The 21,427-nt window shown below is 52.9% G+C and overlaps 1 protein-coding gene across 10 annotated transcripts in view; it reads right to left on the bottom strand.

Moving 5' to 3' along the window:
- The window catches only part of Dctn1 (dynactin subunit 1), a 34,153-nt gene that overhangs the window by 3,301 nt on the left and 9,425 nt on the right, over nucleotides 1-21,427 (bottom strand). For 2 of the 10 annotated variants that reach the window (XM_029478535.1, XM_029478536.1), the window contains exons 1-23: nucleotides 16,680-16,767; nucleotides 14,011-14,256; nucleotides 13,660-13,738; nucleotides 13,462-13,496; nucleotides 7,555-7,746; nucleotides 7,097-7,294; nucleotides 6,727-6,931; nucleotides 6,550-6,628; nucleotides 6,247-6,406; nucleotides 6,036-6,140; nucleotides 5,672-5,863; nucleotides 5,471-5,587; nucleotides 5,112-5,264; nucleotides 4,191-4,351; nucleotides 3,908-4,076; nucleotides 3,037-3,105; nucleotides 2,791-2,853; nucleotides 2,543-2,692; nucleotides 2,218-2,379; nucleotides 2,004-2,135; nucleotides 1,695-1,820; nucleotides 1,128-1,270; nucleotides 781-947 (exon numbers count right to left, since the gene is read on the bottom strand). In XM_029478535.1, coding sequence (XP_029334395.1) covers nucleotides 781-947; nucleotides 1,128-1,270; nucleotides 1,695-1,820; nucleotides 2,004-2,135; nucleotides 2,218-2,379; nucleotides 2,543-2,692; nucleotides 2,791-2,853; nucleotides 3,037-3,105; nucleotides 3,908-4,076; nucleotides 4,191-4,351; nucleotides 5,112-5,264; nucleotides 5,471-5,587; nucleotides 5,672-5,863; nucleotides 6,036-6,140; nucleotides 6,247-6,406; nucleotides 6,550-6,628; nucleotides 6,727-6,931; nucleotides 7,097-7,294; nucleotides 7,555-7,746; nucleotides 13,462-13,496; nucleotides 13,660-13,738; nucleotides 14,011-14,256; nucleotides 16,680-16,712 — 3,136 coding nt within the window. In that variant the 5' untranslated portion in view covers nucleotides 16,713-16,767. Of the gene's footprint in view, nucleotides 1-780; nucleotides 948-1,127; nucleotides 1,271-1,694; nucleotides 1,821-2,003; nucleotides 2,136-2,217; nucleotides 2,380-2,542; nucleotides 2,693-2,790; nucleotides 2,854-3,036; nucleotides 3,106-3,907; nucleotides 4,077-4,190; nucleotides 4,352-5,111; nucleotides 5,265-5,470; nucleotides 5,588-5,671; nucleotides 5,864-6,035; nucleotides 6,141-6,246; nucleotides 6,407-6,549; nucleotides 6,629-6,726; nucleotides 6,932-7,096; nucleotides 7,295-7,554; nucleotides 7,747-9,014; nucleotides 9,036-10,349; nucleotides 10,380-12,847; nucleotides 12,869-13,461; nucleotides 13,497-13,659; nucleotides 13,739-14,010; nucleotides 14,257-16,679; nucleotides 16,992-21,427 lie in introns of those variants that run through there. The other 8 variants (XM_029478529.1, XM_029478534.1, XM_029478530.1 and 5 more) reach the window with 8 other exon arrangements.

Below are 21,427 nucleotides of genomic sequence, written 5' to 3'. Positions count from 1 at the left end.
CAGAAGCAGAATTTGTTTAAGAGCCTTACTAAAACAGCACAAAATGGTGAATCAAGAGATTCCCCTCAAAGCATGTGGAGCTGTCTGTACTGTGGGAGTACACTGTCACACAGGCACTTGGTCGCCGTCCTGAATCAAGTCGGATCTATGACAAGGCCTCTGATAAGGGCAAGTCCTCAGGTGAGATGAGCAGTGAGGAAAGGCCAGAGGCCCTGGTGGTTTAAGCTGTGGGGCTAGGAGACTGTTCTCTGGAGTGAAAATGTTAAGCACATATTGAAAGGGGGTGGGGCAGGGGGCAGAAACAAACCAGAGCAGTGGGAACCGAGAGGCAGCAGGGGCTGGGAACCAGCCTGGAAGGCACAACACTCCACATACGGCTCTCTGACCTCATTAAGAACCTAAGAAGAGGTCAGAACAGAAGTGGAGCACACACACTGAGGGCCATCAGAAACTGGCTTCACTCACACAAGGCTGGCACTCCAGCAGTGTGGCCGGACCTTTCCTGAATACGGCTGAGCTAGAAAAGCCAGATGGCAGAGCCTAACTCAGTCATCTTCTGACTACTGACACAGTCTTGATGGTGTGTTACTTTACACAAGGGTTTGTGAACGCATCGTCATGGAAAATAAAACCCTGGTGAAACGGGCAGCGTGAAACTGGGACAAGCATGTTCCTGGCTGAACACCTAGGGTACAGGCACCTGAAGTCAAACTGAGGCCAGACGAGAGGCCAGTCAAGTCAGTATCCTCTGGGCCACTGCCACCTGGCCACCATACTCACCACCAGCGATGCCAGAGACCAGGGTAGCAATGCCTGACGGAGGGGGGCCCCGGAGCCCCTCAATTGTGCGCTTGGACTGGCTGTTCAGGCGCTGCTTGAGCTCTGCCTTCTCTGCCTCCAGCTGGTCGATGTCAGCCTGGAGCGCGTCCATTGTCTCCTCAAAGTCTCTGTGGAAGAGAGCAGGGGTTCAGGCACGTCCTGAGGGCAGGCCTCAGAGGCAACCTGAGACACAGGTGGAGCAGAGAAGGGTAGGAAAGGAATAGTCACACAAAAGGAGTCCCTCACAACAGACAGCTGCAGGGGAGGAGAGGAGGGGAGAGGACTCAGGGCCCCAGGATGGTGCTCACTTCTCCTTCTTCCGCAGCAGGGTCTGAGTCTCCTCCAGCCGTGTCTGAACTTTCTCGATTCGCTCGTCTGCATCCTTGGCAGCGCTGTCCAACTTCTTCTCCAGGAGGCTGAGCCGCACGTTGGCCTCACTCAGCTCCTCTCCCTAGATGGGGGACCCTTCAGTTCCTCAACGTCATCCCCAGAGCCGCAGGACCCGGTTAGGCTGTGGGGGTGGAGCTCCCTCCCGATGACCCCTAGTTGCAGGCAGGTCCTACCTCCTTCCTCAGATTGCACGTTCCTTCATCCTCACACCCAGTACTCAACACCGCCCAAGTCCCACCACACTAGCCAGCCTTTACCTTAACTGTTTTAATTAATTCATGTTATGTGTAGTTTTGTCTGCATGTATGTATGTGTACCGTATGTGTTCCTGGTGCCCTCAAAGGCCAGGAGAGGGCACTGGGTCCCCTAGGACTAGAATTATAGATGGTCATGAGCCACCACGTGGGTGCTGGGAATCAAACCAGGGTCCCCTGAAGAGCAGCTATTGCTCTTAATCACTGATCCATCTCTCCAGCCCTCCACACCTTAATCTTGAGTGACTTCTTTAACTCCTTGATAACTGTCTCTCGATCCTCAAGTTTCAAACCCAGACCTTCAGCATCTGTGATCTCTGCACGCAGGGCTGCAGCCCGAAGTTCAACTGGAGGAGGCTAAAAGACAGAGTGGGTCAGAGGGTTGGAGGCAGGGGAAGGAGACCACTCCAGTCACAGGAAAATCACCCTGGCTTCTAGGCAGAATGCCCCTCCCTCCAGCCTCCCCACTCTCCACAAGCAGGGCAGCTCTGTTAAGTTGAACCCCTACAGGCCACTGGGTCCCCAGAAACATCCACCTACCTTGCTCGGGGGTCGCTCTGCGTCATACTCGCCTTCTTGCATGGCTGTGGCCAGCTTGTTCATCGTGCTGATGAGGATGGTGCATGACTGGCGTAGACACTCATAGGGGCTGCTGGAGGGGCTCCCGTAGATCTGCAACAGCCAAGAGCAGGTATGAAAAGCTGACAAGAGCCACTGCCTCCCCAGACCCCACAGCCCAAGGTTCCAGGCCAACCTGCTCGCTTGCTTTGAAGGCCAGCTCCTCCAGTGCAGCCACGGGCAGCCCCTCATTCTCTGCCAAGGGGGCAATAAGCTGGGCGGCTGCAGCTGCCACCTCCTGCAGAACAGCTACCACCCATGTCAAGTGCTTCCTGCAGTCGAGGAGTGTGTCGGATACCTGTGTGATAGGTTGGGGTCAAGAGCCCATCCTGGTCCGCCATCATAGTTCCTAGCTTCCTAATTCAATCCCCCCGCCAGATCCGGATCTTAATGTGCTAGGCGCCCCCCACCCCCACCCCATTTCTGCTCAGCTTCCTCCCCTCACAGTTTCCGCCCTAAACCTGTGAGCCAAAGGCCAGCGCTGCTGGGATCCCAGGAGCATCAGTCCCCGGCATCCGCCTTCGGATCTTCTTGCAGAACTGACGGATGTCACTGCATGATGTTTCCAGGTCTCGGAGAAGAAGGGCAATATCTGTGGCCTCCTGTCCACCCTACACAGGAGAAGGGAACAGACACGCCACCATTAGCACTGGGGGAAAGAAAGGAGAAGGGATAAGGAAGAACTCCTGAGGTCCAGATGTGCCCTCACCTGCAAGAAGGCACGCAGCCGCCCCACCTCCACGCCCATGCAGTCCAGGGCACTCTGGGTGAACTATAGGGAAAGAAACGTGAGGTCTTAGCTCCTCATGAGAGCTCGTTCACCCATCCTCATCCCCAGGGTCCCCATCTCCTATGACTGTCACATGCACATAGGTCCTCTGCTCTCACAGACCTCCCAGTCTGATTTCCTTCCCTCATCTCTACAGACGCTTAGTCACTGATCTAGACACGTCACCTTGATGTGGTCAGCCAGCTGCATGGTGGAGTCCTCGGGTTGTTCAGCGAGGTGGATGCTGTACAGATGCTGAGGAGGAACAACACAGAGGCAGCCTTCAGTCTATGGAGGGCAAGGGCTGGGGGACCGCCCTCTTCCCAAACTAGAGTTTGAGTCCTGGACGCTGTGGTCTTCAGAGGTACAAAACTTTCCAAAAGCTCTAGGCAGTGACATCACATGTCAAGTTCACATCAGACAAACAAGCACTGGGACTGGTGGTGCAGGCCCATAATCCTGTCGCTGGGGAGGCTAAGACAAGAGCATCAGGAGTTCAAGGCCAGCCTGAGCTAGCTACAGTGAGATGCTGTCTTATAAAAGCGGCCAATGATAGCTCAGCGGTAAAGACACTTGCTCCCAAGTTCAAACCTCAAGACCCATAGGATGGGAAGAAAGAGTCAAATGGCTCACATTGTACTCTGATCCTTACATGTACACTGTGCCACACAATACACACACATACATACACGCACACTCACATACACTGCACACACAACTTTTTTTTAATCCAGGCATGATGGCTTAGACCTATTATCTCGACACTTGGGACAAGGCAGGAGGATCACGAGTTCAAGGTTATCTTCAGCTACACAGAAAGCTTAAGGCCAGCCTGGGTTCCATGAGACCCGGTTTCTAAAGAACAAAACAGAAAAAATCATACCACGCCCCTCCAACAACAACAAACCAACCCCAAACAACAATAAAAACAAAACCAGAGCAAACTGGTCTCAGAAAGCCAACCAAGGCCACACGGCCACACTTGACAGGTACGTATCCCCTGCTGCCCTGCCGCCTCCCCCCCACCCCACCCCACCCCCGAACCCTGGCCCCAGACCTGGTAGTACTTGATGGCCTTGGTGAGGGGCTCCACGTTGACAGTCTCATCCAGCTGGTCCTTGTGCAGCAGCTCAATGAGGAAATCTAAGGAGCGCTCATGGGCGCTCATCTCGGGGTACAGGCTGCCGACCTTCTTATACACGTCCACACTGCACTGAGAGAGGGCACTGAGGACCAGAAAAAGAGCTCTGTGAGGGCACCGTCTCCAGGCAGTTACCTCAGCTCCAGTGAATCTGGAGCCCCAGCCCAGGGTGCAAGGGAGGGGACGTGGTGCCTCTTACTGCTCATAGCGGTGCAGCGTGGCCTGCAGCAGACTCAGCGAGTACACCAGCCCAGCAGCAAAGCTCAGCTGCTCCCCGGCAGCTCCCCGAAGCCCAGGCCGCTCCGAACAGTTCTCGCTCAGGTCAAATTTCTCCTGGGCCTGTTTCCGAATGAGCTCTGCCTGCAGGAAGAAGACCAGGGTCCTGGGACTGGGCGTAGAGGACAAAGAACACAGGAACAGGAACCCAGGACACAGCTGAACGACCATGTGGAGGGGATGAACACACGCGGAGGAAGAGCAGACATGGCTCTCAGCCTGGGGAGGCAGGAGGCTCACGGCAGAGCAGGGTCGTAACTGCCTAGATTCCCCAGCACGTATCCTTTAGCACCCAAGGAGACTCTACTCTAGCTTCAATGTTTCTCCTTTAGGAACCTCTACCCCTCAGCTGAAGTAGTCTGCAACTGCCAGGACTCCTTGTCCTCCCTGGACAGCTTCTCCTACCTGGGGGACTGGTTTCAGACTTCTCCTATAAACACTGACAGGAGATGTTGGAGTGCCTCATGTGAAATGCTCAGGAGCTGTGTGTAACCTATGTGTATAGGCCTTTACACGTTAAATCACCTCTGGGCTACTGATGATACCTAAGACAAGCTAAGTGACAGCAAGACTATGCTGGATGGCTTGTAGAACAGGGAGAGAAAAGCTGTCCATGCGCAAGGTTTTCCTGCAAACATTTCTGCTCTGCAGTTGATGGAACGCAGACACAGAGCTCTGGAACGCGGCGGCTGGCTCTGTGTTCACTGAGCCCCTACAGAGTGAGAGTACCTAGGCTATCTCGTAAGCTGTAAGCTGTGTGGGCAGCCTGTGCCTGCTGCCTTCCCCTAACGTCATCAATACCTTGGCTCACAGCACACTGAATTTCTTGACTGACTGGCCATACCTTGCAAATAAGTCGGGGCATGAGCAGCAGCACCAGGACACAGTCGTGGTCTCCACCTGGCCGAAGGAAGCTGTCAGGCATAAAGGCTGTCAGCAGGGACATGTGCCGGTTGGCCTGGGCAACTTCCATCTGTCTCAACTCCATCTCAATGGCCTGCAAGGACGGAGAAGGGCTTCAGTCCGGGTGCAAAGCTGCAGAACCACCAGGCCCCTTGTCTGTAGGGTAAGCCCAGGTCAGGATTCTTCCACAATTACCACCCAAAGCACCCTAGGGCCAGAAGCCCACCCCAAGTTAGCCCACAGCTACCCCCTCCTCCCCTGGACTAACACCCCTGACTTCAAGGTGCCCATTTTTCCAACCTTGGCATGAGCCTTGGTCTCAGCAAACTTGATTTTGAAATCAAAAGTCTCTGGCGGCGGCTGCTGCTGCCTCTCTACAGACGCTTCCTGCTGGTTTGTCAGCTCCCGGTTGACATCCTGAGAGCAGACAGTGAAGCACAGTTGGTCCTGGGAACCCCAGGGTTACCTTGAGCAGAGAGAGACCAGGATGGAGGCAGGCACCTGTAGGTGGGCAGTCAACTGGCGGTACTTCTTGATGGTCTGCTGGTAGTCGGCAACTGTCTCCTGGGCGGCTTCCACTCGCTTCTGCGCTTCCCTCACTCGGGCGCCCGCCATGTCCAGCTGCTCTCGGAGCTCCAGCTCCGTCTCCCGTGCGTTCTCCTGCAGCTCATCGTTCATCTCATTCATGGCTTCCTGGATGGCACAGAGTGGGGAAGAGCACACAGGCAGGTCAGCATGGCAGGGCCAGATGGTCCCCTTACCACAGTCCCTGCTCAAAGGACAGGGCGTGATGTCAAGTTCTCAGAAGGCCCCTTCCAAATAGTCTCCATCAGGGTGAGAAGTCGGGGGTCTGCTCTCTTCTTACCAAGTCCCCCACAGTCTCCCGTAACTCCCGCACTTTCTCCTCTAGATTCAGGTTCCGGTCGGTCAGCATCTCCACCATCTCCTCGGCTCCCAGAGCGGCGTCCACCTGTGCCAAGGCAAAGGGACAGGGCAAAGAGCTGCCGTGAGGGCCCAGCAGAAGGAGGGGCCAGCGGAAGCGCCTCGCCACCGGGGTGGGTGAGGTGTGCTCACACCTGCTCTTTGAGCTCATCGATGGTACTCTCTGCCTGGCTCAGCTCCTCCTGAAGACGCTCGCGCTGCTGCCGCACAACCTCCAGCTCCTGGTTCTTCTTTTCCATGAGTTTCTGCAGCTTCACGTGTTCCTGCTTCTCTGAAGAAGAGAGGTCTCGCATCCTACGCAGAAGTGGAAGGAGCAACGGAAGGGGTCAAAGAGAAGACAGAGATGGCAGAAAGCATGTGTCGGTCGGTCAGTCCGTCACAAGGTAGTGAGTGCCCTGGCACCGGAGGCAGCAGGAAAGGGACAGCGGCAAGCCTACCTCACCAGGGCGTCCTTCAGGCGGGCATTCTGCTCCTCCAGCTGCTTGAGCTGGTAGCTTGATGCAGCTCCATCGGAGCCTGTAAGAGCAACAATGTGTCCACGCCGGGCCCACTGCACCAGCTGGCCCCGCCAGCTTTCCCCTTACCTTTCTCTTACCTGCCAGCTGGCCCCTTACCTTTCTCTTCGATTTCAGCCTTGAGAATCTCCAGGTCCGTGGTGAGCTCGTCTACCCTTTCCTTCAGTGCCTCCACCTCTTGCTGCAGAGACTCAGCACGCTCTTCGGCCATCTCCTTGTCCAGAGTGGCCATCTCGATAGCGTCGGCTGTGTCGGCCATCTCCTCCATGTAGCGTTCCTTTGCCTCTAGTGCCTCCTTGGCTTCCTGGAGGTTAGAAATGCATGGAGCAGGCGCAGAGCGACTCCCACACTGCCCTTTCTTCCCGGGCATCCTATATCCCAGCCTAGTTCCCAGTCCCCTCATTTGGGTCCTTCTACCTCCCCGGCGCCCGCTTCACCAGAGGTGCAGCGTCAGTCACCCGAGGCTCACCTTCCGAGCCTCCTTGAGGCGCCGCTGCAGGTCTGCCTGCTGCTCCTGCATTTTGCTCTTCCATTCCTGCACCTGCTCCAGCTGGATCTTGTGCTTCTCCAGCTCTTTCAGCTTTGCTTTGTCTTCTGAGCGTTTTAGGCGCAGGGTCTCCAGCTTCTCCTCCAGGTCCCGTACCTGAGCCCTCAGCCCTTCCTCTTCCTGCCAAGAGAAGGTCCCACGGTTTGTGCACAGCTCCCGCCCCACCCTAACAAAACTGAGCTGAAGCAAAGATAAGACTGTATAAAAGCATTTCCCTAGACCAAGAACCAAGAGCAAGTGGTACAAGAACATCTGAGAGGAAGCCGAGGCGGGCACGAGATGCGACAGAGAGGACAGGGAAACCTCACTCTTTCTGATTCCAGTCCTAGGTCTTCCCTAACTCTAGGCAGGGTGCAGAGATGCCTGGACTCTGTTCTTACCTTAGAGGGAGAAGGAAGTGGGGGTGCTGCTCCAGGAGAGGTGAGGGCCGGTGTGGGGATGATGGGTGCTGCCAGTGGAGTCTGAGCTGGGGTGCTGGGCTCACTGCTGCTCAGTTCCCCGGCTGATGCTGAGCCAGAGGGGCCAAGGGAGCTACTGGGCCCAGCCACCCCAGTGCTGGCTGGGCGAGTAGGCTGGTGAGAGGCATGAGGAGGCCACAGAGAAAACAGAAGCCGGGAGTGTGGGAGGGAGAGGGGGAGCAGGGGAAGGAGGCAGAGGAGAGAAAGACAGAGAGGGGATATAAAAGCACAGTGGTGGGGGGGACGGGGACAATGACAGAGTCGAAAAGTAGCAGTGACAAAGGACAGTCGAGAAAAAGAAGAGAGGATGGGAGACATAAGATTATAAGGTTCCTCCCTTGGCACTGTGTCCACATTCCTCCCCACGCTGCTCTAACCTTCAAAACAGGCTCTCCCTCCCCAGGACTCCCCTCTGGGGCCCACTTGTGATCACTCTAGCAATTTCTTACTACTCCCATTCCCATCACGCTGGGTGTATGCCCAACTCCCCCAGCAGACAGAAGCACAGAACAGATTAGAGACTGTTCTCAATTGTCCAGTTCTCAAAGAGGGCGGGCGGGGCCAAAAGGGTGGAGTCAGGCTTGCTCTCCTGGTAAGCCTCCCCAGTCTTCACTCCACTGGATCTTATAGGTTACTGGGCTGAGATGGAAACCCATACAGACTACCCTCCAAGCAAGGTAAGTAGAGTCAGAGCCGACCCCTTACCTCCTCCTCCAGGACAAAGCTCTAACTAAGTAACAGTATCCAGGCCCGTGTTGAAGCTGGGAGGGGTGAGGTGGGGGCATGGGGGGATGGTGGTGGCCAGCTTTCAGGAAGCCACAAACCCTGGGGTAGACAGTGCTGCCCCTGCAACGTTGAACCCCAGACTACCCACAAATGCTCCCCCCAACCCTCGCCCCTGCAGGCAATCAGAGCACTCACTTCTTATAATCTCACCCTTCCGAGCTGATCAAAGCCTGTCTTGATTGGCCGTAACCCCCTCACTGCTCTTTCACACCCAATCTACTGGCTAAGATGGCCTCTTAAGCATTAGAAACTGTCCGGCCTGGAGAGACGCCTCAGAAGAGCACTGGCCGCTCTTCCAGAGGACCCAGGTTTCATTCCCAGCACTCACACGGCAAAATATCTGACACCTTCTCTTGGCCTCTGGGGGCACACATATGACAAACATCCATGCAGGCAACACTCATACACATTTAAAAAAAAAGAGAGAGAATTAGAAATCACTTCCCCAGGAGTCCGGTTAGCAGCCTCAAGCTCCTCCTCTTCTCCCTGGTTCACTGCAACCAACACTCACTTCCTAGCATGCATGCCCACATACATGCACACGCCTGAACTATCTGTGCACTCGGCAGTGGCTTACAGAGACCGCTTGTTCTCACCTTGGGCCGTCGAGTTGTGGTCTGGACAGGCAACAGGAGCCAGAAGAGGAGGAGTCAGGAAAGAGAGGGTCATGGCAGGAGGACAGAGGTAGCAATGAGAGCAGAAGCAGCAATAGACAAGGCTAGCCCACCACCCCTGTCCCACTGCCTCCCAAGGGGATGGCCTGTACCTGCTCCAGGCTCGCATCTCCCGCTGCCCTGTTCCCCCCTCGTGTCTACCTAACCCTTGGAGGCTTCACTCCCCGAGGCCTCTTCAGCTCCTACAAGTCTGGTCCCTAGGCTAAGCCACAGGAGACCAAAGGCAGCAGCTGGCAAGAAGGCCTCCAGAGAGCATCCTTCTGTGAACAATCTCTGCCACTCTTGGCTTGGGGCCCCACCCAGCCACCTCTCCCAAGGACTTTCCCAAGTCAGCCTCTTCCTTCAAGTGCTAGACTCTAGAGAGGACACCCTAGGACCCGGCCCACTGACAGGAGTGCAGACACCCAGAAAGTGAAGCTCAGACCACTAAGAAAGAACAGGGTTGATCCCCTCCCTCAGCCTCCTTCAGGTCCAGGCCTTGCAGCAGGCTCCCTCCCTAAGGCAGAGGGCTCAGGTGTCAGTTCTATGAATACTGCATTAGGAAAAGCCCACAGCTCAGCAAAGTAACCCTCCCAGCTGGAGGAGTGGGGGTGGGCAGCAACCCTTAGGAACCACTCTCCCCCAAGCCACCCAGGAGTGGCTGAGGGGCAATTAGCTCCAACTCCCAGAGGCTTGCTGCCTCTGCCTGACTCTCTAGCAAGTCAAGATTCAGCTTGAGCTCTGTTTTCTGCAGACACTGAGTCCAAGATGGCCAACCTCCACTCTCTGCTCAAGACTAATTCACCACAGCTGTGGATCAAAAACTATTCTAGGGTCCACATCCTGTCCCAGTAAACTCCCTAGCACAGACTCTGGGGAAGCGGGATGCTGGGAGAACAAGCATAAGTCAGTCCAGCAAAGGTTGGTAAGTAGGCCTGCTTCGTGCACTGAGGCAGCTGGCTGCCTCAGGCTGGACCCCAGTAAACCCTCCCAACCCTGACTGCAGTAGGGACTGCCTGAAGCCCACGCCTGTGGGGCCACTGAGTAAATGGCCTGGTACAGACTCAATCAGAGTCAAAGCAAGTAGATCAAGGAACATAAATGTCCAGGGTGGGGCACAGTAGTGACACACACCTCTCCCTACCCCCTCCCCTTCATCCTTACCCTCCTCCCCCTGCCAGGTAGACTGATGAAGTCAATCAGCCCCCACCCCCACCCCAGCAGCCTGCTTCCATTGCCCTGGCAACCCAGCAGCAGGACCAGAGCAAGCAAGAGTACCTTTCGGGCTGTCGGTGCCTGTCTCATCATTGCAGAAAACCACAGAAAGCAAGGAGAGGAAAGAGAGGGAGGTACAGAGGAGGGCAGACAAACACAGGGAGGAAAGACAGACGAAGGGAGGGAGGGAGGGAGAGGCGGCGGAGACAGGAGATTAGTGCATCAAATCCCAACAATGCAGCCTTAGCTTCCGGACAGGCAAAGGCGGCTGCAGCGACACAGGCCGTGGCAGGTGCACAGCAGGCCAGCGGGCGATTGCGAGCTCCAGCAGGCTCCGGAGCCTTGCCTGGCCCGGGTCGTCAGCTTTAAGCTGATGGCTGTCTCAGTGGCCGCAGCAGCAGCAGCTCCACCTGACGTCATGCACCCACCCTCCTCAGCTCCATGGGGGTGGAGCTACCAGCCCTAGGTCACCTAGCAACCACCCAGAACCGGATGGCTCCGCCTTCTCCGGATGGTACTAAGTCCTGCGCAAAGCTGTCCGTCCTCTCCGTCCCATCACCACCGCACTCCTCTTCTCCTCTACCTCCAAGACACTGCTCCAAAAAGCTGGGCCAGGGACCACTGCAGAAATGGCCCAGGGAATTTGTGGACAGGGACAGAGGGCCTGCCGGCTCCATCAATCTATCTCATAGTTATACTCTGGCCCCTGAAAAGCCGATCAAGTCCACTTGTCTTGCACACACTGGTGAAACCCTTAGGCTTCTTATCAGGAACACAATCAGAGCACCGCTCCAGCTCCGAAGAACACACAGTGATTAGGGAACCTTGGGAAATGACATGGGCACCAGCAACCGCTATAATATCAGTGTTGGGCTCTTCCCTCACCTCTCCAAGCTGGAGAGATGAAAGTCTATGTCTAAATGGCTTTCTAGAAAGAGTAGGTATTTTTTGAGACACCTACGTTCTCCCCTGACTCTCTCTCAAAACACTGGTTTTGGGGGGCTAATGGCCCAGAGGTTAAGAGCCTTGGCTGCTTTTATGCAGGACTGTTTCAATTCCAAGTACCTACTTGGTGACTCACAACCATCTTGTAACTCCAGTCCCAGAGGGATCCATCACCTCCTCTGGCCTCCACAGGCACAGTTCAGATATAGTACACTAACATACATGCACACAAAACACTCACACATAAATATACATACACTGGGTTTTGTTCTGGACCTAGCTGTTCTGGCTAAATGATTTGCTTGGATTGAACCACCAGGGGGTAAGACTGGAGAAAGCAGGGAACACTTCTTAGCACAAGCAGTTGAGGCCCGGCTTACACTTCACTAGGACATGGGCATTGCTTAGACCGCCACTGGGGGGGTCATGTCAGCCTGCAGCCAGGACTCTTCCAGCTCACACTGCAGCCTATGCTCTTCTCTATGTAGGGATCTGAGGTGAAACTGGAGCACCAACCACAATGCAGTACTCAAGGGATGAAGCCAGTCCTCATGTGTCTGGAATGTGCCCAGCTCTCTCTGCAGCACCATCTGCCTTAGAATCCCATTCCTACCCGGACCCAGGACCCAGGATCAAAAACAAGTCCTAGCATGTGGCTTCTGCCATGGTAAGACTTCCAAGTCTTTTCAATGCCCACACAGAGCTGAAAGGCGGTTTTCTTTCCCCCTCCCACAGTCCCAATCCAGAAGTTCCCCATGCAACATCAGGAAGGCCCGAGACAGGCTGGCAACAAAGGGCTCACAGTACTGCACACACAGCTCAGACAGGCACATGCAGGGCAGAAAGAACTTGTGGGGAGGCCCAAGGCAAGGCTGGTGTGAGGAAGTCATGGCAGCGATCTAAGTGTTTAAAAGCCCCTGGTGAGGAGCTGGGCATGATGGTGCCCATCTGTAATCCCTGCACTAAGAAGGTGAGGCAGGAAGACTGCCACAGGGTCTAGGTTAGCCTGCTCTATATAGTGAATTCCAGACTAGCCTGAGCTACAAAGTGAGACCCTCTCAAAAGACCTAAAGAAAAGTCTGTGGAAGAGGGAGTGGAACGGGCAAGATCCTGAAAGGGGAGTGTGTGCCCACAGGCACACACTCGTCGAGGGGAGCAGCGAAAGCCACTGGGCAGAGCAAGGTGGGCACCTACGGCAGTACTGACTCAACGGCAGGCAGGCAGGCACTGCTCTGGCCCTTCCTTACACAACCATTCTACCACACTTCTCAGCTCTAGTCCTCCAGGATGCCCTCCCTCCACACCAAGCCTGGCTACCTGAGAAAGCGCTGCAAACCAGCTGCAGCTGTGATTGCTGTCAAGCGCCTGCAGTTTCTAACTGGGGGTCTAGAGCACTGAAAACTGGCTCTAATGAGTGCTGCTTTGGCTTGGTCCCTGAACCTGATGGCCTCGTTTTCCTCAAGGTGATCCAGAAGACAAACTGCCATTTCCTCTGGCCATCTCAGCCCAGTGGTTACACACACATGCATGTGGCAGTTGGAGTTGGGGGCATGCAAGAGAGTGGGAGGGGCTCACAGCCCACCCATCGACCCAGACACAAACAGTAAACACACCACCTTCTTAGGCTTCAGTCCCCGCTGCGTGAGGAGCAGGAAAGGTCAGAGTTAGAGAACAGACTGTCTGGCCTGACAGACATCCTGTGCAGAAGTGTTAACATCAGCTCAGGTGAATACATGTGAGGGAAGTTAGGTAAGCATCGAGCCCTGGGCAAAGAAGGGTCCCCCGAGGAACAGCTTCTAGGATATTTACCTCCTGGCCCAGAAAAGTTAGAAGCCTACCTCCCAACCCTCTGCAGAAGAGGCACAGCGAGCTAGAAAGGGCCATCTGCATGCATCTTACAACACTTGTGAACAAAAGAGCTGCTTCTCCCTCCACACCCCACCTTACCCTGCCCGAACACCCTCCCGCCTTGGCATCTTTGGATACCAGAAGATAGGAAGCTGTCTACACATGTAACTCAATCCTATCCGACCCTAAACATCTAGACTCCAACACTTCCACCTTTATTCTGGCCCTAATGTTACAACTCATACCCGGAGGTGCCCCTCTTGGGGAGGTTAGGCTACTACAAGCCTAACTCAATCCAGACCCATCTACTGCTTCCACCTGCCCAGCCTGGGCCTTCCTCCCTCCCTCTCTGTGTCCTCCCTTACAGTGCCAAGCCACTCACCAGTTTGCTGGTCTTTGCAGCTGCATCAGCTCCCTCTGTAGAAAGCAAACAACAACAAACACTTATACAGAGGGGAAGGGGGAAGAACCCACCCTCTGAGTGGGATGGGAAGGACAGAAGGAAAGAGAGCAGACACCCTGTTATTAGAAGGGTGGGAAACCTGGCTGTGAAGTGGCAATGCCAGGGTGTAACTAGTACCTCTCTTGAGGACCTTTGACGCAGAAGAATCAGGAGTCTCCGGGGAAGTAGTATCTGCTCCATCTTCAAATACTTGGATCTGAGGCCAAAGAACATACTCAATGCAGTCAGATCAAGAACGCCTATACCACGGGTCCCTCCTGAGCTCCCGAGCAAGCTGGGGTACAGAACAGGCTTGATCTTGCCTTTCTCCCAACCACAGCCTTCATCCGACTTAGGAAAAAGGACACATTAGCAGCACAAGCAACAGATGTTTGTACAAGTGAGCATGTACTCACACAAACACACACACACACACACACACACACACACACACGCCAAATGCGCACCCAGGCTCGCACCATCAATTACCTGGGACTGGCGTACAAAGATGCCGTGGCCTTCATCACATGTGAAATACTTCCTTCCCTGGACAGTGCCATCATTTTTGCCTTTTGCTTCATCCAGGATCACGCCCACCCATTTGCCAGTGGCAAAGAGTGTGGCTCCAACATAGGCCACAGTGCCTCGGTGGCCCTTCCCAATCACCTCCACGCGGGAGCCAACCCGCAGGGGCCGGGCGCTTGCCTCCGTACTCATCCTGCTGCCACTCGGCGTCTGGAAGAAAGACATATGCCAACATGGTCAGTCAGAGGCTCAGGACAGCGTCCTGGACTGAGAAACCACAAGTCACGCCTTTAGACTCCATTCTCAGGGCAAAGTGAGCCTACAAACTCCCCTCTGAAAAACATCAGTGACATGTTCAGAACTTCCCCAAAGCCAGGTAGGGCATATGTCAAGGACTTCAACACCCGGGTGGTTGAATCAGGAGGCGAGTAATGAGTTTGAGGCCAACCTTGGCTATATAAGGTAATTTAAAGGCTAGCCTGGGCAACATAATGAGACCTTGTTTCAAGAAATGTTTAAAAAGCTTGTTTTGATAGCTCACACATGGAATTCCAGCATTTGGGGAGCTGAGACAGGATTACCATGAGCTTGAGGCCAGCCTGGGCTACCTGGTGAGCTCTAGGCCAGCCTGGCCTACAGTAAGACGAAACTCTAGAAAAAAAATGTCACAAAAGTGAACAATAAGAACAATCCATTTTTTGTTTTTTGGTTTTTTTTTTTTAGAGACAGGGTTTCACTGTGTAGCCCTAGCTGTCTTGAAATTCACTCTGTAGACTAGGCTGACCTCAAATTTGGAGATCTGCCTGTCTCTGCCTCCCAGGTGCTGGGATTAAAGGTGTGTGCCACCACAGCTCAGCAATAATAATCTTAAAAAAAAAAAAAAAAACTCTAAAATTCTCTAGAATCTACTGAAATTTTTTAAAAAGAATTTATATTTAAATTGTATAACAAATTAGGATTTACTGATAGATTTTTGAATATCACCATATGGCTGCTTCTAGGGTGTACTGCCCCCAAGGAAAGGATGTAAGAACAAGCAAACAACTCAATTCAGACCAGGCTCCCCACAACCCTGTCCCAGGAACCAGAACTGAGAAAGTTAGCAGCTCAGTGGTGGCTCTCTCCACTGTCCTCTGTCTCCCTGAGACTCAAACCAAATGCCTTTCTCCAGCTCCTCCACCCTCCTCCACCCTTCTTCCTCTTCCTCCTCCTCCTCTTCTTCCGCCTCCTCCTCCTCTTCTTCCTCCTCTTCCTGTGTGTGTGTGTGTGTGTGTGTGTGTGCGCGCACACAAACCTTTTAAAATTGTTGTCACTGTTCTTTAAGACAGAATCTCAGTACCACCCTAGGCTGGTCTAGAACTTGCAGTCCTCCTACCTCAGCCCCCTGAATGCTGGGCTCACAGGCACGCATCAGCACGTCCACCTAGACTTCTCAGAGGGACAGAACTGCACCTCTTTCCAGGGCCACAGCCGCCACCGTGCCTTGCTTATATGATTGCTGTCAGTCCATCTCCATATCTACCTGGCACTGCTAGACTGTTGACTACAGCCCATTCACCAGCACCTTCCTCAGGGCCCATGTCCTATTGTCTGCTCTCCCCCAAACCCTGCAGGCCACGGTGTCATAAAAAGAAGAGCACAAAAAAATAAACAAAATACCTCAAATTAGCTCCTTACTGTCCTCAAACCCTGTCCAGTAGTTCATCTGGGCTGGCAAAGGTACAAACAAAACGCTGTCCTTGGGTCGTACCCAGATTCTTACATATCCGTGATGACAGAACACACAAAATTAGGTCCCAGATCAGACCATGATTTGGAAGAAAATCACACCTAAGCCATTTTTAGCAATAGCTGTTCCATGAACCAGAGAGATTGTAGCAAATAAATAAGGCAAGAAAATGTGACCCCCATGGACCTAAAGGCTCGGGGGAGGGGTCTTTCCTGATACCCCCCAAACACACACACACACACACACACCACAGTTAGCTTCAGAAAGGAGCCCTGCCAGAGCCTGGGAAGTCAAACCCTTCCCAGCTGTCATTCCCTAGCCCCTCTCCTCACAAAGCCCCACCAGTAAGGTAAGGACAGAGCTCCTAGGGATGTGGGGACCTCAAACTATACCAGGGACAATGAAGAGCTCATGGGCCTGACAATAAAGGAAACTGCCAATGATATCAAGGCTGGACACAAACTCAGAAAAGACCCTCCCACACCTCCCAACACGCCTCTCAGAGTCAGGTGGCTCTAACAGTGGATGCAAATCTAACCTCACAGAGGAGAGAGCAGAGGCAGATAGCAGGGCATCTGAAAAGGGCCTCACAGCTAGGCCTTCTGACCCCCAGGCCAGTCAAAGACATACTGGACCCCTCAGAAATCCCTGGCCTCAGAGCCAGCTGGAGTCAGAGGTCAAGTCTGGTTGGGCCCCAGTTAGGACCCAACTGGGTGGGTGGGTGGGGTACCCTGTCCAGCCTGCCCCTGTCAGTGCTCTGAAGGCTCCTCAGAAGCCCAGTATGTGAGTACCTCAGCTGAGAGCCAGCCTGCCTCCCCAGCCCCCACACAAGTGATGTCCACAGATACCCGGCCTGCTCCAGCAGCCCTCCCAGGGCCATCCCATATTGACTGGGGCCACTTACCCGACTGGACATGTGCCTCTTGCTCTGGGCCATGTTGCTCACCCGGACTCTACCCCCTCCCCCAGCTAGCCAAAGACAGAGAAAAGGCAGAAACCTAGGCAGGAGGGGTCAGGGTGATGGGCCTGCATGGACGGACGGCTCAGAAGCCATTAGCCACGGACCTCCCTCCGTCCATGGTCCTCCCTCTGGAGGGGCAGGAGCAGTGATGGGGCTGAGGAGTAAGTCCCTTCTACTGCCCAAGGATTCCTGAACCCAGAGACACTGAGCCCCGCTGGCCAGCTGATGAGTCTCACTCTGCGCTAGTGCTGCTCTAGACTGTCAGGAAGCGTGCTGGCCTCTGGGTCCTAGTGCTCCCCTCCTTCACAGGAACCCAGGGATGGGTCGGCAAGAAATCCTCAGCACCAAAGTGCAGGCAGGGTTCTGGAGCCCTGACACTTCTTCCCTACCTGTACCCCTCACTATCACTGCCCCCAGCCCCAGAGAGTGAGGCTTCAGCAGGTCCCCAAGCATCAAGTGCCACTTCAAAATGATCAGCACTTCATCAAACTGCCTTCACAGGCCTTCTAGTCCCTTCTGCTGCTTTTCTGTGTCACCCTACTAGAAAGATGTCTGGACTCGGGTCCAAATCCACACGACTAGGGACTCGATCTCTGTCTTACACTGGGCCAGATAAACAGTCCAGGAGGGGCAGAGATAGAAACCTGCTCACCCAGAGAAAGCCATGAGTCCCCAGCTCCCCACCCCTACAACAGCAGAGGTCCCCACAGTCACTCCCTCCTCTGCCTGTGTCAGGCAGGCTCTGATCCCCAAGATATCACACTCAATGGGTTTATTAAAGGTAGTTTTCAAAAGCTAAGCACCTCACTGTCCCCTTGGCCCAAGTCCACTTTACCCAGGTCCTCATCTCTTTTATCCTTGGCCTTGTCTTCTAACATCAGACTCAACAAACCAACTTATTTTTATAGTTGTGTACTTCACAAGACTCCTTAGCTGTGTTATATTACCTTCATAATTTAAAAACAAATGGTGTTATTTAATGAAACTACTAATTCTAGTGAGAAGTTTCCACATGCTACCTCATTTATTATTCACAGGTCAATGCCTAAGGTCTTACCCCGTAAGCAAAGTTGGCCTGGGGTCTAACCACTGGATCCCCTGGCTGTAATGTGGACCTAGATCCCTGAATACACTTGTCTTCCTTCACTGACAAGACTGCAATTTCTGCCACTCTGCACACTTGCCTAACACAAGATAATGCCACAGAGCAGTTCTGTTAGGTGATGACCACCTGGAAGAACGCCATAATGAAGCCAGTCCCTTTATATGCTACATTAACCTCTTAACCACAACAGTCTCTGTACCTTACTTCTGCTCAGAACCATCAGGATCCCACCTCTGCCTCCCCCGCAGTGTCCAGGTTGCTCTGCCTTCATATCCACCCCAGCCCAGACAATCATACTAAACCCACTCAGAGTGCCTACAATCTACAGAACACATTTCAAAACATCACTTTAGGGCTCGGCAGATTGCTCAGTGGGTAGAACAGAAACGGGGGCTAGAGAGATGGCTCAGCAATTAAGAGCACTGGCTGCTTTTGCAGAAAACATAGATTCGCCAGGCGTGGTGACGCACGCCTTTAATCCCAGCACTCGGGAAGCAGAGGCAGGTGGATTTCTGAGTTCGAGGCCAGCCTGGTATACAAAGTGAGTTCCAGGACAGCCAGAGCTATACAGAGAAACCCTGTCTCGAAAAAACCATTAAAAAAAAAAAAAAAAAAAAAAAAAAAAAAAAAAAATATATATATATATATATATATATATATATATAGGTTCATCCCAGCACCTACACAGAGGTTCACAAGTGCCTTTAATTCTAGTCCTAGGGGATTTAATACCCTTTTCTAAACGCCAAGGGCATGGTACACACATGCTACACAGACATACGTGCAGGCAAAACATCCATACACCATAAAAAACTTAAAAAAAAAAAAATTTAGGACAGGGGTTGGAGAGATGGCTCAGAGGCTAAAAGGTTTTGCTCTTCTTGCAAAGGACCTGAGTTTATTCTGTTACCATGGTTACCTACAGCCATGCTGTGCCACTCACAACTACTTGTAACTCCAGCTCAAGATGAGATGCCTCTGGCTGCTGCAGGAACCTCTATTTATGTGTACACACACACACACTTACGTTAAAATAAATCCTTTTTAAAAATAAAAATAAGGACTAGAGAGATGGCTAAGCTGTTAAGAACATGTCCAGCTCCTATGTCTGAAGACCGGAGTTTGGTTCCTGGCACCCACATCAGGTGGCTCTGGGAATCTGACTCCTCCGACCTCCCTATGCATGCACACTGTGTACATGTTCACATAGAGACACAGCCATACACAATGCAAAACAAAGAGCACCGACCACTCTTCCAAAGGTCCTGAGTTCAAATCCCAGCAACCACATGGTGGGTCACAGCCATTGTAATGGGGTCTGATGGCCTCTTCTGGAACGTCTGAAGACAGCTACTGTGTACTTACATATAATAAACAGAGAGAGAGAGAGAGAGAGAGAGAGAGAGAGAGAGAGAGATCCTGACTTGAAACAAACAAAAAGGGAAAACAACTCTTTAAATTTGCCAATAAATGAACACACACACACACACCTGCTTAAAGAGCATTTAGAACAGCATCTGTACTGTAAATAAAAACTAGCTATGAACACTGTCACCACCACACTGGGTTATATCACAATAACCCAGAGGCAGGCCAGGGATGGCCCAGACAAGGAAGCTGGGGCCTAGAGACCCACTTTCCCTCAGGTTACCCAGGTGAGTGAGGACACAGCTGCTCCAGAGCTCCTGATGCGTCCCACAGCCCCTCACTGTCCCACACCTATCTCCAGGCTTCCAGGGCCATGCTCTAAACTGAACTACTTTCAAAATACCTGCAATCCCAGCACTCAGAAAGCGGGAGGAGGGTTGTGAGTTCTAGGCCCACCAGGGCAACAGTGATAACACAGATGTAAGAGCAGCCTCCCTGTGCTCTGAGCACACTGCACATGAATATACACTCCTCCTTGAGGACTGTTTATTCTACCGAATGGAAATGTCTGACACATCTACTCAATACTGTAAGACTCGAGGAAGAAAAAGCACATTTAGGAGTTCCAAAGAAGAGCTACCTGGCAGGATACTGGAGACACACAAACTGCATGGACAGCCTGGCAGGATACTGGAGATATACAAACTGTATAGATAGTAAATAGGGCACAGGAGAAAGGTGAACTGGGCCTCAACTTAACAGAACTTTCTGTTTGGTTTGGGGCTACCCAGAAGCCCTGTAAGTTATGAGCACTTGACAGACAGGGATCTCAGGCATCTGCTTGGGTTCTTCTGTCAAATCCTAAAGCCTTCTGCAGGGAAGCCCACAGCCTTTCAGTGCAGGGAGTCAGGTCCTTCATGAACAAACACTGAGGTGCATGAGGAAGTGAGAAGGGTGGGCAGGGAGTCTAGCATCCGGCAGGATAGACGGACTGAATCCAGTGATAACAGCCAGTAGGCCTTGCTCCTGAGCTGTGGGGTGGCATAGCAAGACTGCTTTAGGAAGATCAAACATGCAGGGTAGAGTGGACACAGGAGCAATCTGCAAGGAAAGGCAGGATTACAGCAAGCGTAAGCTGCAGGGTGAGAAGGGAGGTGGAAGCAAAGACAGAGAGGGGGACAGAGCCAGAGCCAAAGGGATCCGAGGAGGCCGTGACAGATGTGATGCTAGGAAAGGCAGCAGGCTGGCATGCATGGGCCCCACATTCAGCCCTGGATGCCGCAGCTCTGTTCTCGCATTTCCTCGCCTGCGTGACTCTGGGCAAGATGCTTACCTTACTGAACCACAGTAACACAATCCACACAAAAGAGGCGTTCTCTATCTCTCATGGATGTTACAAAGAATAAGGAAAAGCAGCCAGCAGCTAGAGAGCAAGCCTTACTACACCTTGCAGTACACAGAGAGACCAACTCATTACATCAACTCCCGACCCCTAAAAGGATATATAACAATGCCTGACACAAACTGTGCCCAGTCGGGTATAGGTGCCTATATGTGTATCCACACATCAGTGATGACCTGCTCACAGCAGAAACTCCAAAGCTGAAATAAATGAAGGTAAAAGTTAGCAAATGAGGGGCCAGACAGGTGGCTCCGTGGCTAAGGATGTTTGCAGCTATCAATGAGGACCTGAGTTGGTTCCAAAACTTACACTGGAAGGCTCCCAACCACCTATAATTCCAGCTCCAGGAAAGCTGACTCTTCTGGCTTCCTCAGACACACATACTTCCACCATGTACACACACACACACACACACACACACACACAAATAAATAGTAAATATTTATAGAATAACATGCAAAAATAAAATTAACAAATGAATAAATAGCTGGCAAGTTTTTAGGTATGAATACCAATACTAGGATGGAGGCTATGGAGAGTGTTCAGTGGGTGACATGTCTGCCACACCTGTGTGAGGACATGAATCTGCAGTCCCATCCCTACGGAGAGTTGAGAGGCAGAAATCCTCAAGAGACCCCGTCTCAAACAAGGAGTAAAGCAAGGACCAACAGCACAAGCTTTCCTTTGATCTCCATAAGTGTACGGTGGCAGGTGTGTGCCTGTACTGACACACAGAAATGTATGAGCATGCGCACGCGTGCTCACTCACACACACACACACACACACACACACACACACANNNTGNNNANACANAA

The sequence above is a fragment of the Mus caroli genome, chromosome 6 (genome assembly GCF_900094665.2).
Source record: "Mus caroli chromosome 6, CAROLI_EIJ_v1.1, whole genome shotgun sequence".
NCBI lineage: Eukaryota > Metazoa > Chordata > Mammalia > Rodentia > Muridae > Mus > Mus caroli.
This window is presented reverse-complemented; position numbering and strand designations above follow the sequence as displayed.